Source organism: Alosa alosa, chromosome 20, assembly GCF_017589495.1.
Source record: "Alosa alosa isolate M-15738 ecotype Scorff River chromosome 20, AALO_Geno_1.1, whole genome shotgun sequence".
Classification (NCBI taxonomy): domain Eukaryota; kingdom Metazoa; phylum Chordata; class Actinopteri; order Clupeiformes; family Clupeidae; genus Alosa; species Alosa alosa.
This window is the reverse complement of record NC_063208.1, coordinates 14,029,991-14,051,347: the sequence shown is the minus strand read 5'-3', so window position 1 is coordinate 14,051,347 and position 21,357 is coordinate 14,029,991. Positions and strand designations below refer to the sequence as shown.

The window sequence follows — 21,357 nt, the reverse complement described above, 5'->3', positions numbered from 1 at the left end:
GAAATTATGACAGGAAATCTAGGTATCCTATCTCCCTGGAGACCAGAAGCAGCAATAGACTCCCACTAGTCATTTTAGCTGGAAGCTATTTCAGCAGCACTGACATGAATGTCAATTGACAAGGCAGGAGGCTGGGAGAGAACTCCATTCCGCAAAGGGCCCACGCTCCGTACCGCTATGGGGCAGTAGAGTTGTTGCGGCGCCATTGACACGTTTGGACTATTACAGCAGAAGAAGAAGACGGGGAAGTTCTTTTTCCAAAATGGCGGAGTACGATCTGACCACCAAGATCGCGCACTTTTTAGACCGGCATTTGGTCTTTCCCTTGTTGGAATTTCTTTCTGTGAAAGAGGTATGGTTACCTTTTCTTGTCCATTGATTACAATTCGAATGAGTGTGTATTCCAAGATATCGAATATAGTGTTCTTTCCCCCCACGTGCTAACATCCGTCCGTCGCTGACAACCCAGCCGGCATCCTATGGTTGTTTGGCGATAGGCTAGCCCGGCTATTAGCCAGCTAATGCTAGCTAGTCAGCTGATTATCACTCACGTAATAAATTAATGCTAGATCGGTGATTTAGGTGTATAGATGTTACGTGCTTATATTTTGCTTACCATGAATGTTGTCTCACTTAGATTTACAATGAGAAAGAACTCCTCCAAGGCAAACTGGATCTGCTCAGCGACACTAACATGGTGGATTTCGCCATGGATGTGTACAAAAACCTGTTACCCGATAAGGAGATCCCCCATTGTGAGTATAATGGATGACATAATTTTGCTTGTTATATTCTGTTACATTTAATCACTTTGCCTTTATTATAGCCCATATATGTGCATTGAGTTTCACTGTTGTCCTGTTTTCAGCGTTAAGAGAAAAGAGAACGACTGTAGTAGCACAGTTAAAACAGCTGCAGTCGGAAACGGAGCCCATCGTTAAGATGTTCGAGGACCCGGAGACCACCCGACAGATGCAGTCAACAAGGTGAATTCTCCTAAATTCAAACCCATTCATATGGTGTTAACTTAGGAATTTCCTCTAAACCTAAAATCTTACTTGTCAGGCAACATGACAGATTCTCCCTTTGTAATTTGTGCTATTTGTAGAGATGGGAGGATGCTGTTTGACTATTTGGCGGAGAAACACAATGTAAGTTACCAATCTCAACTCATTCACTCTCTGTCTAATGCTTTGTGTATGTAAACACACACACTTACCTCATATTTAACTTTTTTGTCACATAATGTTGTGTATACTCCTGTACTATGTTTGTAAACCCAATGACCCAATGTTTACACTTTGCATCCACAGTTCCGTCAGGAGTACCTGGACACTCTTTACCGATATGCCAAGTTTCAGTATGAGTGTGGCAACTACTCTGGTGCTGCAGAATACCTGTACTTCTTCCGTGTGTTGGTGAGTGTCAGACCTGTGTTTAGGAGTTGCAGATGCTTTCCGGCTCAGGTTCATCTGGCCATATAGATCCTTGTCCAGACACAGTTGCTGTGACATTGTGAACCGGTTTTAAATAACAGCTGTACACTAAAAACATGTCAGAGTGCTTCATTGAGAGCAATTGTCAGAGTACTTCATTGATGTTTGTAAAAGATGCAAATGACGCTGCCGGGGTAAACCATGTGTGATTTGTCCTCATCTAGGTGCTTTAGCATCTGCTGCAAGCATTGTGATTGTTTGTGAAACAAGCAGTTGTTCAATTTCCTGATGTAAAAGCAAAGCTGTTTCCCATTTGTAATCCATTCTAGGATCTTTGCTCTTGACCCCTTTTCCCAAATTGCTTTCCTCAAGGATTATTCAGTGAAATCATAGGGTTGTTGGTACAGGTGTAACAGTTTGCAAAAATCACGGTTCAATGTGTACCTCAGTTCAGTTAATTTTCGTTACGGTAAGCCTGTAGGTACAGCAAGCCTGAAATTCACTGACAATATTGCTGATGCACAACGGGAATAGTATTTTGAAAAGGTGTCACGTTTTTTTTTTTTTGTTTTTATTTGGCGGTTAATTGATGGTCCGCCATTTAATGTGTTTGTGTGGGAATTTAAATTTGAAACCAAAAAAAACTACTGTTAAAGACTGCATTCGGTACACATCTGTATTGAGCCTAACGTCCTGTACCTAAACGGTTCGATACGAATATGTGTACCTTTATACCCCTAGTTGTTGGTCCATCCATGTTTTTTGTCAATCCATGGAGAGGGTCCAGCAAGGTGTATTCAGATGTAATGTCTGCAGAGGTTGGTAATTACCATGTACTCCTCCACTTGTGTGGCATATCTGAAGAAACCTAGGAAAGGTTTGGCCATACATAGAGTTTGTAATATTTTGCTTAGAGGTTTTAACCACTTTATCTGTATTTGGTTGATTATCTGTGTATATTGTCTACATGTGTATCGCCTTTTATGCTTTGTCCTCACTTGAAAAGCCTCAATTACCAGAACCATATTACACATAAGTTTGGTCAGTAAATGTGCTTGTGATTTGTCCATCAGGTTCCTTCCACAGACAGGAATGCTCTGAGCTCGCTGTGGGGTAAACTGGCCTCTGAAATCCTCATGCAGAACTGGGAGGCAGCCATGGAGGACCTGACCCGCCTCAGAGAAACCATTGACAACAACGTAAGCAGCAGTCACTTTCTTTCTGCTTAAAACCACATCACCAACATCTCTCCTTTGTTTTTGCATTGCCATTTTGTTGAATCATGTTTCAACCTTTCCCAATTCTGAAATTTGAAGGTGAACTGTTTTATTTCGGATGATTTGAGTTAGTAGTCCTGCTATGACGAAAGATCATTGTTATAGTTTGTGTAGTTGTGATAGTTGTGTAGTGTCTGTATTTGTATGGCGGGACATGACTGTTTGATGCACTTAGTGTTGCACAGTAATGTATTTATTATGTTAGTTTAACTTACAAAGCCAGAAGTGTTCCTTTTGTTCTCTGGAACATTTAAAACTTCCCAGGTTGGCCAAGTCCATATGCAAATTAAAAATTAAATATGCTGTAGCACTAACATCCTTCAAAATTATGTTCATGTGGATTTACAGTTTTCATCTACTTTGTTATCCTGTAAATCAGAAAATTATGTCACTGTTAGTTTTTTTCAGTTAAATAAATAGCAAAACTTCAATGTTTAACTAATACAAAGCCAGAAGTGTGCTGTGACTTTTGTTCTTAATGGACCATATATGGATCACATAGCGTGATACAGGAAAACAGAGCTTTCCAACGGTAGTACACCACGGTAGCATAACATTTTGCTGAATTTAGAGAAATATACAGGTAGAGTTGCAGAATAAAATAAGTATTCATCAAATATAATGAGATGCAATTGCAGGCAATATTTCATAGCATCTAACAGAATAAAATAAGTATTCATCAAATATAATGAGATGCAATTGCAGGCAATATTTCCATATCTCAATACAAAGTAGCGGCTATTTATCTATCTATCCATCCAAATCCAATATCCCATAATTTTAAGTGCACTATGATGTATAGGCCCTGCATTAGCCGCATAATGTAATGTTGTGTCCCAGCTGGCAGCTCGTTGTGAATTTACTGGTGCCGGTGTTTGGGGAAACTGTTGCTTTTTTGCTCACACATTACCAGACTGCTGGGAGCTAATTTGCTGTTATTGCAGCAATGTGCTTAGGATTCAAAGTATGTAAAAAGCAATTTGGCCTATCCCTGGTCTATAATTTCTAGTGCTAATGCTTAAAACTGTTTACATTTTGTGTTTGAACTAGGCATGAATTATTGAAAGCCAGAAGGCAGTAATTGCAAAACACGCATACTTATTTTTTTTTTTTTTTAAAAACACTGTCATTCAAAGGTAGCCATTGGGTTTGGACTAGTTCACAGTGGTTCCAAATTCTCTTTGGACAGACCCCACAGATGGTCAGTCTGCCACTGCAGTCATTCTGTTGTACTGGGTCTGCAAGCAGTAGGCATGGGCACTGACACTTTTTGTTTGTTTTTAATCACTGTTGTGATTCAAATGTGCATATGTGCTCCTTGGTTGCACTCCAAGAAGTGATACACAGAGAAATTATCAGCTTATTTAAGATGCAACTTCTGTTAACTTGTTTCTTGGTGACTTGTTGTCAAGGCAACTTCTGGCGCTATATTGTAGCTTCAAATTTGTCACAACTGTGACCTCTAATTTTGCCTGGTAACTTCTGGTCAGCTATTCTCACTTGCACATCTCTCATTATGCGTTTCAGTCTGTGAGCTCCCCTCTCCAGTCCCTCCAGCAGAGGACATGGCTCATCCACTGGTCCCTGTTTGTCTTCTTCAACCACCCCAAGGGCCGTGACAACATCATCGAGCTTTTCCTCTACCAGCCACAGTGAGTAGTTGACTCTTTTTGTATTTGCACAGACCTGTTGTGCCTTGTGGCCAGGAAGATGGTGGGTAATGGTGCTAGGTTCACATCCTTGTTAATGCTGTTTTTCGCAAAAAATATTATGACATTGTGATGTAGTTTTGAGTCCGTATCACCAGTCCTTACTTTATACTCATTCACTCTGACCAGAGGGTGTCGCTCAGTACAGAGGTACAAAGAGGAAGCTTCCTGGATGATGAAACCCTCCTCCCCAAAGTTTCCACAGTAACCAGTCTCTTATGCAAGGCTGTGAAAGCCTGTCCCCAGGGGTCTCCTTTTAAAGATGGCCAGCAGTGTAGCTAGCCCAAGGGAGGGGTGGGGGCCTGAGCAATTCGGGAGGCCCTGGAGCACACCATACAGTGACTGTGTGTGCTTTGAGTGAGGTTTTTTTGTTGTTGTGTCTGGAAACGCATTGTTCTAGAAGAAACGGGCAGTGGTGGTTTGGTGACTAAGGAACTGGGGTAGCCAGCGGTAGCAAGAGAAACCTTGTGGGTTCAGTTCTTGGCTGCCACACTGGTTAGCACTAGGGCTGTCACTTTTGTGAAAAAATCCTGTTCGATTTTTGAGACATAAGTGTTCATTGAATCGATTGTAAAATCGATTTTTCATGTCTAAAGACGTTTCCATTTTCAACGCCAAATATAGGCCAATCCACAAAAAGTAACAGGCATTAGGATCTAACGTGAAAGAGGGCTTTGTAGACGCAAGCCATATTTCTGATGATTTATGGTGAAGTTTCGCGGCACAATGACAAACAGGAGTTTCTACAAATTCTCGAAAAAAACAATAAGCTGAGTATACTGCCATTACATCAGTGACAAACATTACTGCAGGCTTCAACGTAGCTGTGTTTACGATTAGAAATGTCAAACAAATTTCAGCCACGTGAGAACTTCGATTGCACAGTTTGCATAGCCTACCGCTTTGTTGTTCTCCATAGTTTGATATACCAAAAATCCGAAGTACTTCCACATCAAACTCCTCCAGTTATTAGGGCCTATCACTAGTCTCTCTCATGTCGCACAGGTTCATCGCGTTGTCCTCCATTTTTGGCAAAACACGAGCAGCACAGCAGCTGATTGAAACAGCTGTTTCCGGTGCGTAAAATTGGTGGGAAGTTTCTTTTTAGCTTTTGCAATGCTTACTGCACTTCGGAATTCGTTTAAAATTAATAGTGTACATATTTGGTTGAAATTGATTCCCTATTGTAGTTTTCGAAACTTGTTTTGTTTGGTCCAATCGATTGTGCAATTGATTTTCGAACGTAAAGTGACAGCCCTGGTTAGCACTCTGGACTTGTAACCGGAGGGTTGCAGGTTCGAGTCCCGACCAGTGGGCCACGGCTGAAGTGCCCTTGAGCAAGGCACCTAACCCCTCACTGCTCCCTGAGCGCCGCTGTGGTTGAGGCAGCTCACTGCGCTGGGATTAGTGTGTGCTTCACCTCACTGTGTGTTCACTGTGTGCTGTGTGTGTTTCACTAATTCACGGATTGGATTAAATGCAGAGACAAAATTTCCCTCACAGGATCAAAAAAGTATATATACTTAATACTATATACTTATATACTTAGATGCTTAACCTTGAGTTGCTCCAGGTGGACTATCAGTGCTGCAGGTCTCTTGTAAATGGCTTTGGATTAACACATCATCTAAATACATACTTTAATAGAAAAATGTATCCGCATTTTAATTGGAAACAGAAAAAATAAAGGCGGCTCTGTGCTGCACAGGAGCCTTGGAAGACACCTGGCAGTAATGCACACCTCTTCAGAGATTCAGATTACAGGGCCCAAGATTTTCAATCTAGCGATCTTAATCATTTTTAAGTAGGCCTCTGCCCACTCTATGCAGAGCGCAGCAACTCCTTGGCTGCGACAGTAGTGTGGGTGGGGTTGCCATCGCTCTTGTGCAGTGGCACAGTGTCTTTTGAGCTGCGCTCTGCCCACTGCTTGCGGCCCCGCTTTTCAATTAAGTAGCACTGCAAGAAGCGGCTTCGCTAGTGTGAATGGCGTATAGGCTGTGAAACGCCATATTAAGGATCAAAGGAAGATGGTAGAGCACCCTTAAGCTAATGTAAATGTGTGTTTGATCCTCTACCCAGCCCATAAGTTTGTGTGTGTGTGACTAGGTAGCTAAATGGTCCTACACTCTCATACACAAATCTATACATAGAGAGCCTGCAGAAGTTTGGTACTTGTTGCCTTGATGTTTGTGTGTGTTGTGTTCAATTTTTTCTCAAGTGCATGGATTTTGCAAAACACTAGTTCTGTTTTGATCTGTCATCTATTAAGATAATTTTTTGTAGCACTAGACCACTACTTTATGGATGTAAATAGACTCCAGATATGTCTCAACTGTACATGTCTTATCATATAATGGTATTTATGGTTTGTTACATTGTGTATGTCGTTTTAGAGCAATGTATGTCATGGTTCTGAAGGAATGTCCAGCTTAAATTCATGGGATCTTACAAAATGCTATAGCTGTGCTTCTAAAATGTATGATATAATTTAGCTCTTGGGGCCAAACTTGTAAAAGTAATATCTTAAAAAGTATTTCGAGTAGAGCTACATGATTTTTGCAAGGACCCATGAATTTAATTAATTTAATTAAAAAAATAAAATGATTGACTGTGCTCTACTGCAATGTACTTAACCAAGAGTTCCTCTAGGGGAACTGTCCCTGTAATTAGGTCCCTGTAGTAAAATAATTCTCAAAATATTCTAAATGTTCTAAGCTCTAAATAACAAATAAATAAATAAATAAATATTGTGGTTTCTCTCAGGTACCTGAACGCTATCCAGACCATGTGCCCCCACATCCTGCGCTACCTCACCACGGCCGTCATCACCAACAAGGACGTACGCAAGCGTCGGCAGGTGCTCAAGGACTTGGTCAAGGTCATCCAGCAGGTGAGTTTGGGCCCCGAGACAGCATTCCTTTCTCAGCTTCTGCTGACAAATGTTTTAGGAACCCAAGACAGGGGAGAGGCTCGGGATCAGACTGAGCTGCAAGCTTTGCACTCTGATGCAGCACTTTTTCTTTATTATTTATTTTAGTTTTTTCTTTATTTACTTTTATCGGGTTCTTTAGTTTGGCCCCCACAGTGTGGTCAAATTAATGGCGTTATCATGTGGGCATGTGGGTGTAGCTCTGTGGTGTTGACCTGCAGGTGTTCCTTTGCAAAAGCTTGTTCATGTCAAAAAGATGTTCTAGCTACAGGACACTTCAGCACAGGATTCAGTCCTGCCTTATCCTTTTTTTTTCACTCTCTCACTTCTCACTTGTTTTCTCTCTCTCTCTCTCTGTCTCTCTCTCTATTTTTGTCTCTCCACAGGAGTCTTACACTTACAAGGATCCCATCACAGAGTTTGTGGAGTGCCTGTATGTGAACTTCGACTTTGACAGTGCTCAGAGGAAACTGCGGGAGTGCGAGTCGGTAAGCCCACACCCCCCTCCCTCCCATCTTTGTCTGAAGGCACGGGAGTGTTTCGGTTGAGGTTGTCGCATCACCTGCCTGATTCCCCATCAACGTGTCCTAATAGGCTAGTCTGTGTATGTTGTTGTCAGTGTCAGTATGCTAGTGGGAATCCCTTCAGAGTGGCTTAGGAATGGAATTCCTCTGAACAAGAGGCACAGAGAGGGAGAGACAGACAAACGCGCACGCACGCACGCACACACACACACCCGCTAGCAAATCCTGACATCTCGAAAGCTGAGCTATTCACTACCAGCTCAGAGCCAGTGGCACCACTGACTAGGGAAACCTGACAACTCAAAGGCTTCTGTTTTATGTCGCAGCAGCGCAAAAGTTTGTTTGTTTGTGTGCTTGTTTGGTAATGACATGTATGCATTACCTTAATCAGTCATGACATGGAAGTAGATCATGATCCTAAAATAGCCAGCTCATGTACATATTTAGGATGCCATGTTTGCCAAGTGAACATGCATTAGTGGCAAAGCCCATTCCACCATGAAATTACTCACATAATCAACATTTCACTCACTTTTTGAGACACCGGATATTACCCACGTAGCCTTCACCTTCTTTCCTAAGAATTGAATAGAAGGAGGCTGGAGTATGAAGGAGTATGTTGTTGCTGTCATCACTGAGTCCTTTATTTGTTTTTGGTCGCTATCTCTCAGGTGTTGGTGAATGACTTCTTCCTGGTCGCCTGTTTGGAGGACTTCATCGAGAACGCTCGTCTGTTCATTTTTGAGACGTTCTGTCGCATCCACCAGTGCATCAGCATCAGGTAAGCAGAGCGGGTGCGCCATCACAAAGGGGGGGGGGGGGAGGGTGTGGGGAGGTGAGCTTGATTTGTATTGCTTGGGCCAAATTTCTCCAGCTCCTTTGAGAAATACACCGACTGTAGAATGGAGGATAATAGGGGCTTTGTGTTTCCCTCGTGAGTAAGAGTTACTCTAATGGGAGAGAGCGAGAGAGATGGAGAAGGAGAGAGAAAGAAAGAAAATGAAGTCCAGTGGGTGGTGTTGCGGTCAGGCTCTTATTCCCCTCAGGCGACTGGTTGCAGCGCTGTTAGTTATGAGGAGGCCAAAGACCTCGTGAGAAATCAATGCACTCTCAGTCAGGTGGAACAAGCGTATTGGAAAAGCGCGATGCTGAAATGGGAGTGCTCCCGCTTGTTTCTAGCCCGTATCCATCAGCTTGCCCTCTGAAGTCACGCTATTAACACGAAACACCCGGCTCTCTTATGGACATTAAAGAAACCTAATGTTAATACTAGTGTTGTCATGATGCCAAACTTATGACTTCGATATGAAACGTGCCATAAGTATCCCAATACCGATGCTGAAGTGGTGCTACGGCAGAGACCCAAAACACCAAGAACAGTACAGCAGTAATTTCTTGAGTATTAGCCGCACTGTGTATAAACTGCAGGACAGTGTGTCATGCATAGTAAAAAAAACAAAATCATGCGTTAACTGCAGTGCCCAATAGCTCAAGATCATAAAGAAGAACGAATACAAATAAATGCATTCCCTTGTATAGCCCTACCGTGTGTATTAACCTCATAGCTGAAGAAATGTAGCAAAATCAATATATAAATCTCGATTAATTGGTAGTTGTCACACCCACTGTGTATGCAAGGAGCATGGCGGGGAGTGGAAGCAGAGCACTGCAAACGCTTATGGCTTTTATTTAAACACACAATGGGAAATTGTACCTTTTTGTAAGGGTACTGTGATACATTTCTAGTTTCTAGTATAGCTACACCGTGCAGTACTAGATAATGCACACAAAACCACTGGTCTGAGCTATGAGAACTTTTCCTTCTAATATTGTTATTGCAAGAATATTGATAGTGAATGTAACTTCAAGTTGGCTCGTCTGCAGAAGGAAATCATTGTTTGCGGTAGGTCATGTAAATGGTGATGGTCTGTTATTTGCACTGACTGGTGGAGCTGATGACAGCTGGTGCCTCTGTAGTGGTGCAGAGTGGAGCGGTCTTCCTAGTGTGCACTGCATCTGATTGGAGGGACTTAATAGAGTTGTTTTCTTGTTCTGTTGCATTGCTCAATGTGTGGGTAGTTGGGTTTCTTGTATGTAGCAATGCTGAATATAGGAGCTGATAAGTGCTTGCTAATTGGAGGGACTCAACGGAATTGTTTTTGTTGTTGTCGTTGTTTTTTATCTTGATATGTTGCTATGCTGAATGTGGGGATTTTGTTCTCTTGTATGTAGCAATGCTGAATATATAAGCTGATAAGGGCTTGCGAATTGGAGGGACTCAACAGAGTTGTTGTTGTCATCTTGATATGTTGCTATGCTGAATGTGGGGAGTTTGTTCTCTTGTATGTAGCAATGTTGAATATAGATGCTGATAATGAGTGCTTCCTTTCTCATCGGTCGTGTCCACAATTGCCAGTGTACCTGTTTGCTAGTGGGTATAATCAAAGCTAAAGTTCGGTCTCCTCCATACTCACTAAGAATAAGTCCCAACTGATGTGTGTCTCCCTTTAATGTTGAGAGTGGGCTCTAGCAGTAAGTCTTACTGAAAGTAGGGCCCACCTGTCTCGCTTCATCATTTAGAGCGGAGTCTAACGTTCTTCTAAGTAAGTCTTACTGAAAGTAGGCTCCAACTGAAGTCTCTCCTTTTATCAATGTGAGCAGGGTTGAACATTACATTTTTTGTGTCCCAACGTCAGCGTTGTACAAGGTGGCCAACATTAAGTTTTGTCTCCCTACAGCATGCTGGCTGACAAGCTGAACATGTCCCCAGAGGAAGCCGAGAGATGGATCGTCAACCTCATCCGCAACGCCCGGCTGGATGCCAAGATCGACTCCAAACTGGTGAGACACCCCACTGGAGACTTTGTGTGTGTTTGTGTGTGTGTGTGTGCGCGTGCATACTTTGCTACAGTAGGTCTACTGATTTTCAAGGCACAGTGGGACGTTCTCCCGAAGGGAACCGTCCTGTGTAGCTCCACACACGACTGCACAGTAGAGTTTCGTTTAAAAGGTTTGATTTCCAGAGTATTCTTGGAATGATTACATGAGAGTCTGTGTTTGGAGCAACATTGCAATGTGGAATAACATTCAGTTTTGGAACAACCTCAAATTACATGAGATTGTTACATACTTGGAGGAAACGGGACAACTTCCGAGCGATATGGTTGGAAACAGATGTTTCCGGGGGAAACACTAGGGGGGTGAATTTAGGACTGCATGTGGGTGCTGATGATTGCTACACTAGTGGCATTTGGCATTTCTAAACCAAAGGCACAGAGGGGGGTGGGGTGCAGTTGAAAATGTTTGGTGTAGATGTCAAACGTTTCTCTCTTTCTCTCTCCCTCTCTCTCTTTCTCTCTTTCTCTCTTATAGGGTCACGTGGTGATGGGGAACAACGCTGTGTCCCCGTACCAGCAGGTGATCGAGAAGACCAAGAGCCTCTCATTCCGTAGCCAGATGCTGGCCATGAACATCGAGAAAAAGATTAGTCACAGCAACAGGACCGAGGTGAGTCGGTTATCACAGACTACACACACTGGGTTTGGCCTTTACCGTCTACATCAGCTCTTTTTCAAAAAAGTTTCTTTGTGTTTAGTGATCATGTCAATGTTAACTTTTGCAAAAACTAATAGGGGCTATATGTACTGTAAGCCTGACTAGCTGTCACCTTGCGAGCTAAGTATTGTGATATTCCCTACCTCGAGCTGATTTAGGGCAATGTATTGCTGTATTTTTACACCACAACCTCCTCTTACTCTGCAGAGGTAAACAAACGTTTTGGCCTGAAGGTTATCCGCAGTATGAAAACATTGATTGAATGATGTCTAGAGGCTCTGTGTCTCTCCAGTTATGAAGCATTTTATTTTTCCACGAATGAACAAACACACATTTTACCTGCCATTACTTTAGCCTCTGAAAAGGGACTTTTGCACGAATAAACACAGTTACTGACGGTGTTTGATTATGCCTCTGATGGCACCATTACTTTTTTTTTTGCTGCAATGACTCACTAGTGTTACTTGAGATACAAAATCACACTGAGAGTGGACGGACTAGGGCTAGCTGGTTGTAACTTATCTTATATAGTGGATGTGTGGACAGTACGGTCACTATCTGTGCCTGTCTATCTATATCTATCTATCTATCACAACAGGTTGTAGTAAATTTAGCACGTTCACATGGTACTTCTCATCAGCGCCGCATGGGTTCATTTCCTTCCTCAATGTTTGACACCAGACATAGAGCTTTGCGTAGATTTTATCATCGCAAATCTGCTCTGGCTTTTATGGTCCATATAATTTATTCATTAAGGGTACGTTTTTAACTTGCCAACAGTGTTTATTGCTCATAACAGTTGTGTTTTTTTTTTTGTTTTTTTTCTTCCCGTTATGAGTGTGTGTTGTGTTCAAGTTAATGAAAAACACCCATTTCCATTTTAAAGTCTAGTAATAAAAATATAATTATTTCAGTGCTGTATAATAGCTAATGCTATTATATTAAAGTATTGCTAATGTAAATGTGTACACTTTCAATGGCTCTATGTGATGGAGTAAGATTTCTTTCCTTCACTTCCCCTGATTGTTTTGGTTCTGTCTCTCTCTTTCCCCTGCAGACACCTAACTGGGCGGCCCCGGACTCTGGCTTTTATTAGAGAACCACAGGAGAGGGACGATTGATTAATTAAGTCTTTGTAACTCCCTCACACCGCCCCCAAATGAAATGCTAAACACGACTTGGTATTTAAATGGTTGGCTGCGTCTCCATTTGTTTCCATTTATCATTCAGTTTCTTTTGTAAGACACATACCTACACGCACCCCGCCAACCCCAACGCACACACACACACACACAAATAGTTTTCCAACACAATCTCTATAGTGCCATCTAGTGCCATCTGGATGTACTGAAAAGTGTTGGGCTGCTGAAGAAGGCTAATGGTCAGTTAAAGCCAGAGTAAGGTTAACAAATTGGCTTTAGATTAGTGGAGAAGCAATGTCATCGGGCTGATCATCTGTTTATATGAACGAACGTGCAGAGTCTTTGATGTGACAATGACTAAGAGTAGAAGTTTACTTGACTGAAGCCAAATGGCTGACTCTATGGGCAAGGTACTTTTGGATATTGACAGTATAATCAGGGAGTAGACTCTACAGTCTCTTCTCAGAGCCCATTTGGATGAACCCATCATAATCTTGCGCTTTCATGTGCCACTTGAGCAGCTGAAGTGCTGTAGCACACACGCAGGCTGATTCACAGGGAACGAGTACCTGAAACTAGAGGGCAGATTCTGGCTTCCCAATTATACAGCCATAATGATGCCATTATGCCCATGACTCCATTTTAATTCAACTCTGTCTAGACAGTAGAGCTCTCTCATTCCCAATGAGCTCGTAAGACTTGAAGTTTATTCTACCCACACACATTTTTATGTGCGCTCCCCACGAACATAAGAAATTTGACTGTCTCTTTTATATACTGTTGTGTGTAAATAGGAAATTCAACGCCAAAGAGGGAGGTGTGACAATAAAAAAAAAGAAGTTGAGGGGTGGATATTTCTACCGAAGACGCTGCGGAGAGATTAATATTTTCTAGTAAGGGAAGGGAGGTGATGACTGCTTTGCATTTGAATTGCAAGCAATCAACCACTCGTACAACATATAATTTATACGTATTACTCCTATGCCCAGACTTGTGAAAAAGACTTTTGTCAGACTTTTGAAATCCTCTTTAATGCAAAGTAGGGAACAGCCTCCAACTTTTATTTTATTTTATTTAAAGGGACTGAATCCACAACAGTTGGTGATTAATCTCAACAACTAAGGTTTAACATGCCCACAGTCATTTGTTACAAAACCGATTAACATACACATGCATTTCTTGCTTCATTTTATCACTTAAACCAAAGCAAGTAGCTATATAATAAGTGAATAACTGCTTAGCATTTAAGGCTTTAACATTCAGGCAGAAATTCATCTGCTATTTTGTGACGACAAAAATCTATTCACACAGTATGCCTATAAGTCAACAGATGTGAAGAAGTGTTGTCCTGTTTATGTTGCTACGAAGACTGGTTCAACAAACACTCTGTTCAACCCTGATCTCTGGCTTTATTATGACCACCACCCGGGCTGGCCGGGCGGTCATATAGGTTTAGTCAGATATTTTTTTTTTTTTTTTTTTTTTCGCATGCCCAAATTTCTGTCAATGATTCGCGGGACACTGAAAGACCGGGGTACACAAAACTTGGTGGGTATGTAACCCCACATGGATAGCATGGAACCATCGTTTTTCACACTTTGATCTGTAGCCCCCAGCTGGACTGGACCCCGAAAAGGAGGGTAGGGCAGACACAGTTTTCTGTGAATATCTCGAAAACCGTTAGGGTTTAGGAGGACCAATTTTTTTTATATGTTGATCTCAAAGGGGCCATGTCAACCCATTCCATAACCACTCATTTCATGTATAGCGCCCTACATAGTAAAAAACAACAAAGTAAAAATGAGGTGTTTTCATCACAATATCTGTGACCTAACATAGTCAAAACTGCACAAAATTGGAAGTGTAGGATCATTATGACACCCTGTATGCGAAGTTTTGTGGAATTCATGCCAAGTTTATACACCAACTGTGTAGGTGGCTTTTCTGTTATCATGGGGGTCCACCTTTTTTTTATGTATGTTGGTCTTAAGGGGGCAATAAAATAATTTATTTGTACATTTTAGTGAGGTGTTTTCATCACAATATCACTGGCAAAGGTCAAAACTGCACAAAATGGGACACTGAAACCCTCCTCCAATGCATGCCAAGTTTTGTGTACTTTAGGACATGGGGGCCTTACAATAAAATAATTTATGTGTACATTTAAAACTTGGTGGGCATGTACCCCCACATGGATAGCATGGAACCGTCATTTTTTAAACTTTGATCTGTTGCCCCAGCTGGACTGGACCTCGAAAAGGAGGGTAGGGCAGACACAGTTCTCTGTGAATATCTTGAGAACTGTAGGGCCTAGGATGACCATTTTTTTCATTATGTTTGCCTCCAGGGGTCATGTTAACCCATTTCATGTGCACACATGTGCACAAACAGAAACAGACACACACACACACACACACATTCACAGTAATACGTATGACACATACACACAGTAGACATATGTACGCTTGCATGCACAGGCACATACGCAGGCACACACACAAGCACGCACACCCACACACACACATAACATAAACATAACACAAACAATCAAGAATTTCTCAGAATTATGAACAGGCAAGATGGAGGTGGGGTTGTATAAAATGAATTTTACATGTGAAATCTACTAATACATAACTAATCATGTTTTGGTACTTGTTGTCTAGCAGATACCAGTGGGAATTGAGTGTGAATAATGGAATTTAATGAGACAGTTAGAATCATATAGGCCTTTCAGCGTGATTTCTTTTTGTGGAAAAAATGTGCTGGACTAGGCGGCGGTCATATTTTGTAATGCTCTGCGGTACATCTAGTTTACCCTGAGATGGGGCAGCTGAATTTTTTTGTTCCATTTCCTACGTCACTCCAGAAGAAAAAATTGCATTTAATGCAACTTGTGGTTTCAGGCTACGTTTATACGGTGACGATGAAAAGAGAAGACGCAGAAGTGGCGTCTCGTCTTAATTGTTTTATTCGCTTTTAGACGAGCATTCTCAGGGGGAAATCTTTGTTTATATGAAGACGCAAGAGTAGGCTCTGTGATATTCGATTGGATATGCATTCCAGAGCGCTGGGTGGTGGAGTGATAGAACCCCGATACGTCACTCGCAGACATACTAATTTGACAGTTTAGATGGTTTAGCCGTTTAGACGGAGACGCAACCTGGGTCGTCTTCAAAACTCTACACTTTGGAAGGAGTCTTCAGATTTTTGCGTCTTCAAGCCCCGATGGCGGTGTCGCCGTGTAAACGAAAGGCCCTTATGATAAAATATTTTGTCGTCTTCCTTCGCAATCGTTCTCGTATAAATGGCCCCTCAAGTCTGGTTCAATGTTGTGAAATTATTGAAATTATTCCTTTTGTTGTGGTGGAAAAAATATTGTTTGTGCTGTTAGTGGCTTTATAATAAGATTACATATTCTAGCCAGTGACCTTAAAAATGATTGAAAATCCTATTTGTTTTATGTCAGAAACCAGCACAAATTGCATTAGGATATTTTATTTGTTGTGCCAGTCAATGAGTTTGAATGCAGAATATTAATTTAACACATTTTTTCATATAGCTTAGGTCTGCATGTGGCAAATGTGGTGGCATGAAGGTACAGAACTAATTTAAATTTCAAAATGTTACCTTACCAGTCATCAAGCATCCATTCAGGGATCTCGATCCTCAATCTCAATCCTTTCCAGGTGTAGGTTATGCTAATTAACTTTGCTGTGCAACGGATAAATGAGAAAATATCTCCGCAGGAGGGAGGAGATACAGAACAACACTTGTTAAAGAATCCCTGCTAGTTATTGTGGTAACTGACCCAGAGTTTAAGTTTCTTACTGGAACAGAAAGCCTAGTTTCCCTCATCTCAAGGTTAACACACAAAAAAACCTTGCTTTTATGGAAACCCCCGCCGTACCCAACGATAGATATATGTTGCATTTATGTAAAGATTTTGAATTGGTATGAGGACAGCACATAAGTCCTGTAGGACAGAGGCTGAAATACATCTGCTGTTTTGTGACAACAAAAAAAAACGCTAAACAAGTGTTGTCCTGTTTATGTTGGGGAAATGTTAGTTTTTTTCATTCAGCAGTAGAAATAGATCAGCATAGACACATTATAAATAAGACAATAAATAGCAACATATACCACCCTTGCTGATACATCCAGCTATAACAGAGGCATCAGAAAGCTGCAGATGGGGAGACTGTGGTAGCTGCTGAACTCCGTGACATTGAGGGTCAAGAGGAAGAGAGGGATAACTGTCCCCTCTGGGGCCTCAGTGTTACTCAGCATGACTTATCAGACACAAGTTGCTGCACACACACACACACTGCTGTCTGAGTCAGGTCAGCCAGCAATCCAGGACATGAGGCAGGCATCCATCTGCATCACTGTCAGTTTGTTGCCCAGTAGAGCTGACCAGGTTGTCCTGAAAGTATTGGATAAGTTAGTGTTCGCAGACTACTCCCAGGTAAACAAAATGGTCCAAGAGCGGTTTGACCATGCAGTTTCACTGGCACAGCACAGGAATGAGTTAGTATGTCTTCCACAGCGCGAGAACCCTCTGAAGGCTTAGGCTCATGGTGAAGGCCTGGAGAGAAGCACTCCACATAGCTGGATGGCAAAAACTCAGTGTCCTGGGGTCAGCACCATCAGGGCAGGGCCTGCAGCCTTTCTTAGAGTTTCATCAGCTGTCTTTTGACAAAGTCAACTGTAAAAGAAGGCAAGTTAGCCTGGGAGGTTCCAGTGGGAACTAGAACTTGGGAACTTGGAATCTTTAAACAATTTTTACAATGAAGCAGTACCTTTTTTGGCCAATAGGTGGAAGCACCTTACTTTGTAGTCACTATCCATGAAATAATTATCCCAAACTGTTGATTTTCATTTCTGCCAGGCTGGCTCTGTGGTCTTGACAACATTATTCACCAAGATTGCTTCGGAAGGTGCACAGATATCATATCACTCAACAGGATCTTGGTGAGATAACTGTATGCCTGGGATGTGGAGCTGTAATTGGTTTCTGCAATCAGGTCATTTCGAGCCAGTCATGGAGAGGCCACACTGTTGTCATGGAGACCGGGAGTGATTTCTGTTTGTGTGGACATCACAACAAAGCAATTGAGTAGAGTGGTGTTTGGGGTCAACCACTCTGCTCATCTGAAGTGCCTTACTGTTCACTGCAGTGGTTTGGACACTGTAAGGAAGCTGCCAGATGGTTGAGATATTCATATCCCAGCAGGCTTTGCTGCCTTCCTGACAACCTGCCATAATGTCTGTGAAGGCTCAGCAGACCTGAAATCTGAAATTAACGCCTGACGGCATCCCCACGAGAACCACACAGAACATTAGGTCCTGCCTGGAGGGACTCTTTGTGACTGTGTGTGTGTGTGTCAAAGTCAAAGTCAGCTTTATTGTCAATTTCTTCACATGTTCCAGACATACAAAGAGATCGAAATTACGTTTCTCACTATCCCACGGTGAAGACAAGACATATTTTACCAATTTAAGTCCACAGACAAACAGAACATTCAAGTAAACAAAAAAGTAAGTAAATAAGTAAATAAGAGGGCACATATAATAATGAAAAAATAAGAGCAGCAAAATTTGGTTGAAATTGTGCATAGACAGTCAATAAAATACTAGTGCAAAGTCAGGCCAATAAAAGGCTTGGGTAGTTCTGTTTGACCTAAGTAATAAAGAAAGTGGCATAGTGATGCAAGTTATGTAAGAGCAGCAGAAGTGTTGTGTTTTGGGTGGTAGCGGGGAGGAGCTTGCAAACATGGCCTCAAGCAAGAGAGAGTGAAGGAGAAAAAGAAAAGTAAAGGAATGACAAGCAGGCAGTAAGTGCAGCAGTCAGGGTGTAATAAATAGTGTCTACATACCTCCACCTACTCATCATCTGCAGCAGGTCACTGGGGTTGCACCACTGATCTATAAAGATATAGATCAGTGGGTTGCACAGGTAAGGGAGAATGCCTGGAAAACAGCCCTGGAGAATGTCTGTCTGCTCGCCCCGCTATCACCTGACGGCTCCTCCTGCTTAGTGTGTGTGTGAGTGTGTGTGTGAGAGAGACGTGGGAGGGGCCAGTTTGTTTTCCATGCAGGGTTGCTTGTGCTCTTCTCTCCACACCACACCCTTCAGCAATGTGAAATACGCACTCACTCAAAAGGGCAGTCTGAACTGACTTAGACTGAGGGACACCCACCCACACCCACCCACCCACACCCACCCACACGTATGCACACACACCCTCGCGTACACTCCCTATGCACACACACACAAAACGGTTAGCCTAGTCAGTGCTGAAGTATACCAAGGGGTTCACTCACACACATCCATACACATGCTTGCATGCACTCACAACCACACAGCTGGGACCCATCTGTCTCTTCCTCTGTGGTCTATGCCCTCGTACCTCCCCCTGTCGAGCTGCAGCAGCTACTTTGAGACGGCCCCTGAAGAAAGGGAAAGAGAGAGAGGGAGGGAGAAAGAGAAAGAAAGAAAGAAAGAGTGAGTGAGTGAGTCAGCCACCGAGAGACTGCTCCCTCGCTATCATGGATGCCCTGGTGGACTGGGCCCTGGCGTGTCCGGCACTGGCCCGCTTGCTGTGGGTCGGGGTTCTGGTACTGACCACTCTGCTTGTTTGGCTGCTGTTCTTCTGCTGCTCCAGGTCTGGCCACAGCAGCTCTGCTCACAAGCTGGAGACGTACCTGGCAGGTAGGCTGCACACTCCTGACACAAACAAGATCTATCTCTCTCTCTCTCTCTCTCTCCCTCTGTCTCTTTTGCCTCTTTCTTTCTTATCATTCTCTCCATTCTCTCAACACTGCTCCAAGCTTCTGAGGGGTCAATACCGATGCAGCCCCTGGAAAGGATCTGGCCCCTACTAATCTGGGCCTATTCTGGCACGGCTCAGATCTGGGCCACTTCTTGATCAGATCCATTCCATGTGTTGCTGGTGCTGAACTTCTCTCTTGAAAGTCTTTGTGAGGCATGGGAGACAGAAGCACAGAAAGAAGGCTCTCAAGAGGACACTTGCTTTCCAAGTATATAATCTAGTAGTGTGTAAAAGCTGGGAAAAAAAACACTGGTGGTGGAAAGTTTTTTTTTTTCTTCATCTTCTACTTCATAGAGTCTTTTAGAGGTTTCCAAGACTTGTTTCCACAATTTCCGTAAATGACTGGTTCACTCTGGAAAACTGTTTCCTGTGGTTTTGTGTGTCCACATAGTGTCTCAATATATACTAACCTTCTATTATGTTCAAATGTCTCTTACATAAGGGTGCATAAGAGTCCCTTTGGGAGAGATTCTATTATTAACATTTCATGATTTTTATGTTATATTTTACTACCTAGTGTGAGGTAAAGAAGGACTTCCTGTACATTCTGCATCCTGGATATGTCACTGTGGTGTCAGATGTTAATGAGATACTCACTTCAGACGTAACTGACAGTGGTGCAATGGCTCAGCAGTATACGACAGAGCTATATAAATTACATATGATATAGGTAATAATTGCAGACAGTAATAATAATATAATATTTTTTATTTTTTATATGCAGCTTTCATTATTTTCCTTTTTACTCAGTGCTTTTCTCTAGGCCTAGACGAAATCTCCCTTCAGAAAAACAAGCTCTTTAACTGACAAAGGGAACTCTTTAAAGTTCTGTGTGATGTAATATGAAATGCTGCAATATTTTTTATTTAATCCAAACACTCTTGTACATCTTCCCTTTCCAGCTCTTGCACCACAGCCAAAGGTAAAGCTTCAAAGCCAGGTAAGAGGCATGACAATTTCTGCAATGTGTTTAAAGGTTGGCTCTCTTGTTTGGTGAATATGTCTTAGGCCCATTTGTTTATACTTTATGTGTTGTTGCATGTGTATAAAAAGCTTGAGTCGAGCATCTCACACAGGCAGTGTGAATGCTCAAACCTGATAACATGAGTGCCAAAATGAAAATGAAGATTTTCTGCAGCTGTCATGCCCCCGCAATGCATTCAGTAAAAAGCAGGCCTAAGGCATGAGAGTACAAGTAGGTAAAGCAGACAGGGTACTGTAGTGCTTGTTTTAGGTATAATACTTCCACTTGCCTGTAGAGGGCATTATCAGTGTGCATAAACCTTATGAGAAATGCAATGGATGTAGCTCTCAATTAAAACTATTGACATTCATCATACATTAAATAACAAGTTTATGTCACACACATACAGTATGTAAATCTGTGAAATGTATATACAAATATTTATGAAAATGCATAATAAAAAGAAAACATGCATATTTGAACAACTGTTGTGCCTTTTAGTTTTCCTGGGCATAATCTTGTGAACTAGTATGACCCAAGAAATGTTCTTACATATGGCATCAGGTAAATATGAGGCACTGCAAAAGCCCCGTTTGCCTTATTTAGATGTGTGAGGATTTAGCCTGGCCCTGGCAAACCCACATATGAAAACTGATCTTGGGATAATTATGTTGGGTATAACTATAGCTAGTTCACATTAGCCAGTGTCACTTTTAATATCTAACATGCGGGAGCCATATTGAAAACCCCTCTGTCTCTGTAGCTCTTGAAAACCGTAACTGTGTCAAGGATGAAAGAGAAAACAATCCCTTGTTTGTTCACATGACAACACCAATTATGATCCAGCACGGCCTAATCAGGCCTCCTTTTGTCAAAATGAAAACCCCCATATACACAGGTTCTGCCAGCAATTCATCACTCTCAATTATACCAAAATAACACAGATGCTTGGAAAGGGATTCAGATTCAGCACCAGGGTAGGGTTTCA

General features: G+C 42.2%; 2 protein-coding genes across 2 annotated transcripts in view; both read left to right on the top strand.

Annotated features, from left to right (window-relative positions):
• Positions 1-214: 214 nt before the first annotated feature.
• eif3eb (eukaryotic translation initiation factor 3, subunit E, b) lies at positions 215-12,591 on the top strand. The gene is made up of 13 exons (XM_048229437.1): positions 215-352; positions 638-755; positions 869-986; positions 1,109-1,151; positions 1,314-1,418; positions 2,510-2,635; positions 4,241-4,365; positions 7,186-7,312; positions 7,738-7,839; positions 8,547-8,656; positions 10,614-10,716; positions 11,248-11,382; positions 12,488-12,591. The coding sequence occupies exons 1-13, from the start codon at positions 263-265 to the stop codon at positions 12,524-12,526; spliced, it is 1,341 nt and encodes a 446-aa protein (XP_048085394.1). The 5' UTR covers positions 215-262; the 3' UTR covers positions 12,527-12,591.
• Positions 12,592-19,106: 6,515 nt separating this feature from the next.
• pleca (plectin a) overlaps positions 19,107-21,357 on the top strand; it is a 153,855-nt gene continuing 151,604 nt past the window's right edge. The window contains exons 1-2 of the mRNA XM_048230254.1: positions 19,107-19,284; positions 20,308-20,345. Of these exons, the coding sequence (XP_048086211.1) occupies positions 19,122-19,284; positions 20,308-20,345 (201 nt within the window). The 5' untranslated portion in view covers positions 19,107-19,121. The remainder of the gene's footprint in view (positions 19,285-20,307; positions 20,346-21,357) is intronic.